The sequence below is a fragment of the Bidens hawaiensis genome, unplaced genomic scaffold (assembly GCF_021521415.1).
Source record: "Bidens hawaiensis isolate Kalapana, Puna unplaced genomic scaffold, B.hawaiensis_p1.1 tig00029002_1, whole genome shotgun sequence".
Classification (NCBI taxonomy): Eukaryota; Viridiplantae; Streptophyta; class Magnoliopsida; order Asterales; family Asteraceae; genus Bidens; species Bidens hawaiensis.
This window is the reverse complement of record NW_027494769.1, coordinates 157,929-163,544: the sequence shown is the minus strand read 5'-3', so window position 1 is coordinate 163,544 and position 5,616 is coordinate 157,929. Positions and strand designations below refer to the sequence as shown.

The following is a 5,616-nucleotide window of genomic DNA, read 5'->3' as shown; positions in this document are numbered from 1 at the left end:
ATATAAAATTTTGATGTGCAGAGGAGTCTAGGGTTTGTTCGTTTATCGATTATGGATTCACCTGTTTCTTCAGAGGAGGTTTGTTTGTACTCAACAATTCCCATCTATTTTTTTCCTTATTATTTATTAATTCATGTTTTGCCCTAAACCCTCTTTTCACAATCGCCCCCAATTTCACTTGTAATTTAGGTTTGATATGGATCATAAAAATCTTACCTTTGGCGTTTGATTTCAATGTCAGTAATTTTATCAAATTCATGTACACAGATGACATTTGAAATTCAATCTTAGTTATGCTCTTTGATTTTTATTTCAAAACCTAATGTTTGTTTTGATTATGGTTTTTTAAATTTTTAATCTTTTTGATTATTTGGTTATAAAGAAAGAATATATTAGGTTTTAATATTTACTACCAAATCCCTTCGGTGGTTGTAACGGTATTATTAAGATTTATACAAGTTCGATTTCGGTACCGATACCATCCTTGTATTTTATTAAGGATCTTTTTTTTAACACATGTATGATATATCTATAATTGAATTATGATACAATGACCGTGTTATTATTCTATTTGTATAGGGTTTGTTATGCCCGACATGTGGTGATCAAGGTTTCACCAATGCATTTATCTACTGTGTTAGCTGTCTGGGATCTGTGATTCACAGGTACACACACTTTTCTTTCCATTTTGTCTATCTTATCTCTCAGTATTATCATTATATGTGATTGTACGTAATAAATGAATATCATGTTATTGACTCAAGGATTTGATTTGATCAAACTGCGTATGTATGCAATACTGTCTGCACTTTTATCAAAATCATTAGAACTAAAGTCAATTACTAAGTGCTTCTAAGTCAACATAAACAAAATGTTTACTGCCTGAATATTACTATGGTTCAATGAACAATGCCGACCTTGGATTAATTGGAACAAAGAATCGATGCCTAAAAATTTTTTGAAACAGTTGTAGTTTTGTGGTTTTAAGGGTGCTGGGGGTGGTAGCGGGTAGCATGCCACGGGTACTCCGGGTATCATGGCAACACCGCTGCCACCCTCTCATTTTTCTTTCACGGGTAGCCTATAGGACTGATACAACCTGAAACCAAAAAAGAATTATAGCCGCTGTAGAGGCTATTTCCTCACTTAATACTCGTTTTCAGTTTTCGGGTGATTGAAAGGAGCGGGGCTACCCCTTAAGGAATTGTGGTCGGCCCGCTGTTTTTTATTTGAAATTAATCATACCGAGAGATAACTATATAAAAGTGAAAAAATGGTGATGATTTGGCAACGTGGCTGTGATGTGATTATTAGAATTTTTAAAGGTCAAATATTAGCTTCATACCTGATAAGGCAAAACTAATTATTCAAGAGTAAGATTACTTATTTATTCCTATTCTTTACCCATGTTTTTTGTCAATCATACTATTATAAAATATTTTATTGGATTTATACATGATACATTTTCTAAATAACCTATTGGCAGTGCCGTCTCCGAGAATCCCTTAAAATTTCGGGGCTCAGGACGAGCAAAAAAAGAGCTTTTAATATCATGTTTTTAATTATGTGATCAATTATTTGGCAATTTTACTAATTGGGTTGAATTTCCAAACCCAATACGGACCAAAGCAATAAAAGGTAGTAGTAGTGGTGGTGGTGGTGGTGGTGGTGGCGGCGGCGGCGGCGGCGGCGCGGCGGCGGCACAATAAACAACTTATTAAAAATGGCCCATATAAAATACAAAAGAAAGTTTATATCTATAAAAAATACCACTAATGGCCTTGTGGGAATTGAATCCATGACCTTTGGTTCCATGCATAGCACTCTTTCTATTGTACAAAGAAGTCATTTTGTAGTTTTTTGTTTTAAAACAAAATTATATTTAATATATATTTACAATTATTAGCCTCTCGGAAGACTAGGCCCGTGTCCGTTGCCCTCCCTTTGGGTCGGCTATGCCTGTTGGAAAGTCAAATAATTACCGGATTTATGCATGGTACGTTTTTTTAAAATAAACTGTTGGAAGGTCATGCCCTTTAATCAGTTTACACAAACACACATTATGAACGAACTTGTTCGACCATTTTGTTATAATGAACTCACAAATAAACTCCACACAAACTACAATAACCCTAAGTCCTAACCATCTATTTATACCAAACACAATCTAGATTTAAACCAACCCATATTCTATTTAAATACATAAATACATTTATACCTATAACTCTACTAATTTATAACAATTATAAACTAATCTCCAACTATTATCTTTGAACTCTTTTGAATTTCTTCTTTCTGAATCATCGTCTCACATAAACTTGTTAGCTAACTATTAATGAAAAGATATGTTTTTGTATTTGATGTAAATACTGTTTTTCAATGTTTCTTTAACTTTTTGTGATTCAGATACTGCCTACAAGTAATGCCAGACACATTTGATGAGCTTGTAATTTGGCATTGTGAAGATTGCAAACCGTCACCTCCATATCACTTCACTTCGCCAACACACGACCCTTCACCACCCCAAGATGAGGATCCACCAAGTTTAGCACTTGGAAGGACAACACCATCACCTCCATATCACTTCACTTCACCAACACATGACCCTTCACCACCCCAAGACGAGGATCCACCAAGTTTAGCACTTGTAAGGACAACACCGTCACCTCCATATCACGTGACTTCACCAACACATGACCCCTCACCGCCCCAAGACGAGGATCCATCAAGTTTTGCACTTGTAAGGATAACTCGTCCTAGGACCAAACGGCAAAACAAAATGAAACATGTTTCTTCAGAAGCATCAGAGAAAGACAACAAGTCCGTTTCACCATTCAAACGACTCAACCGATGTATCGTTTTAGGGTTAACAAAACCAGTACCTAAATATTTACAGTTACAAGAAAAGGTTGTTGCAAGTTTAGAACCCGTAAAAACAACTAAAAGTCAGCAATCTATTGAACCACCATCAGATTCAGACTCACGAGCCAATCAAGTCACTCCAAAGTCTGCTGAGCTGGACACCAGCTGTTTTCTAACGAAAGGAATTGTAAAAAGGAAACGAGACACGGCCCGTGTGGCTGCGAAACCAAAGAAGCAGAAAACTGAGAGGTCAATCGAGCATTCATCTTGTGAGTCTAGTTGCACGGATGCGGCGTTAAAGAATGAAGAGGATATTACTCATACTGAAGATGGGCTGACATGTGGTCCTGATCATGACAAGTTGGTTTCTAAATCTATATCATCTGAAAATGAGTCTAATGGTTGTGCATATGCTTCTCAATCGGATTATTTGGAAAATGATGATGATAAAGTTGCAAGACCTATACTGGAACCGACGTGGTGGTAATGTGTTTTTCTTATTCACACTATATGTGTGTGTGTGTGTGTTGAATTTTTAATTAAAGAAATGATCGGGAGCATGGAGATCTAATTTTTTATTTATTGTTTCTATCTAAGGATGTTTTAGTTATTTTATAAAATTTAACAGAAAACGGTAACCTTCATCCATGTTAGTGACCTTACTAGAGGACGGCAAGTGAAATCTAAGCATACCAGGACCATTGATGTAATTTATTTATTGGTTAATTTACATTGTTGTTTGATGTTTGACATGAAAAGTATAAATTAATTGCTACAAAACATGTCACTAAAATGAGGTAATTTATTTATTGATTAATTTACATTGTTTGATGTTTGACATGAAAAGTATAAATTAATTTCTACAAAACATGTCACTAAAATGAGTTGAATGTTGCATATGATATTTATTTTAGCTAGTTTTATTTTGCATTTATATTTGCTACTAAGTTTTCGCTTTTTAGTTAAACTTTAAATTAATAGGGTTTTGATCAGATACAAATTAAATTAACGTGCTAACTGTGCAAATCAAGTAGTGTAATTATGTATACAAAATAGTGTAATTACAGCATAGTGTAATTACAACATACTGACATAGTGTAATTGCACTACAATGTAATTGCATAATTACATTGCTTGTATATATAATTACACTACTTGATTCGCACAATTAGCACGTTAATTTAATTTGTACGTTAACTTTCCCCTATACACACACACACATGTATATTAGTACATACTTTTAAACTACAGCAAAACAAGAATTAAAATATTACAACAAAATCAATAGTTTAAATATATAAAATTCTATAAAAAAGAGAGTTACATTATTGAATCAAATCAATAGACATAGTTCAACTAGTGTAAGTATATTTTTGGAATATGATTTGTACACTAAATGTGTTCTTAACATTAGAGATATTTTAATGGATTTTCAATACCTTATGCATTGTATATTTTTCAAAACTTGCAGGGGAAGTTTCTGTATCACTGAAACAGATTATGATGTGTTCGAAGGATTTCGTTGTCATCGTTCAATAAAAACTGGTAAAAAGGTGCATGATGAAGCAACTACACTTCCACCATTGCTTTCTTTCGAAATGCATTCAAGGGCCCTTTTATGGCCCAAAAGCTTCTTTGACTCCCCACCAGCCGACGATAAGATCGCCATATACTTTTTTCCATGCGACACAAGGTAAATATATATTGTGTTTCATTTTATTTTATTTTTAAATTTTATCCTAACATTTTAAAATTTTCCCCAGAAACAAACGGTTTGAGCAGTTGGTCAATGACATGATTGATGAAGATCTTGCAATGAAAACCGATTCAAGAAATGCAGAATTGTTGATATTTACTTCTAAAGTTCTGCCTCAAGAATACTGGAGTGAGTTTTTTCAGATTTGGTTTTAGCGTTCGAATGATTATATTTGTTACTTATATAATTAAAGTTGTTTATGAAACATGTGATGATTGAATTATGTTTTCAGGGTTTCAAGGAAATTATTATCTGTGGGGAGTATTTAGACGCAAAAAGAATGATGTTCCGGTTGCAAACCACCGCAAAAACGGGAATGAAGTGTTAACTGAAGAAGAACCCCTCAAAAGGGCGAAAACTATTGAATGTCATAGTCCTCAAAGTCCTTTGTGCACTAACAGGTATTATATACACATACATGCACACACGCGCGCGCGCGCACACACATATGTGATAATTTGGAACTGAGAATTCTGGGCTGCGTCTCAGGTGATGGTGGCGGATCGAGAATCTGGATGAATCAGTTTTTTGGATGGAGAGTATCTCCGTCACGACTTAATGTGCCATCATCAAGAATGATGGTGAATTAGCGGTAACTTGAATTAAGTTTAGGTTAGTTTAGCTTTAAGCTTGTTGTTTCTTAAAATTGCATTATCTATTGTTATCAGATTGTGATTATTCCTTTTTTCATGAAGTATATTATGGTTTGGTCTTGGTTACCATTTGGATTTTAAATTGTTGCCTAGAAGTTTTACATGTTACAATATTTCAAAACTTAACAAATTAGTAATCAATAATAGACGTGCACAAAAAAACCGGTTCCGGACCCAACCCGGAACCGGTTCCAGGTCGTACCCGGTGGACCCAATACCTGGTTTGGGTATTTATATACCCGAAAGTCCTATCCGGTTCTTGTTCTTCATGTTATTTTTCAAATTGGTTCCTACCCGGTTCCGGTTCTTGGTCCTACTTGGAATAATCGGTCCCGCCGGGTTTTT

At 34.7% G+C, this 5,616-nt stretch overlaps 1 protein-coding gene across 2 annotated transcripts; it reads left to right on the top strand.

Annotated features, from left to right (window-relative positions):
- The first annotated feature begins 557 nt into the window (after positions 1 to 557).
- Positions 558 to 5,330, top strand: LOC143578035 (uncharacterized). 2 transcript variants are annotated; one of them, XM_077061714.1, is made up of 6 exons: positions 558 to 665; positions 2,407 to 3,345; positions 4,334 to 4,555; positions 4,626 to 4,747; positions 4,851 to 5,019; positions 5,108 to 5,330. In XM_077061714.1, the coding sequence occupies exons 2-6, from the start codon at positions 2,423 to 2,425 to the stop codon at positions 5,109 to 5,111; spliced, it is 1,440 nt and encodes a 479-aa protein (XP_076917829.1). In that variant the 5' UTR covers positions 558 to 665; positions 2,407 to 2,422; the 3' UTR covers positions 5,112 to 5,330. The 2 variants fall into 2 exon arrangements, with proteins under 2 accessions (XP_076917829.1, XP_076917830.1); XM_077061715.1 differs by lacking the exon at positions 558 to 665 and having other exon boundaries at positions 2,283 to 3,345.
- The last annotated feature ends 286 nt before the right edge of the window (positions 5,331 to 5,616 follow it).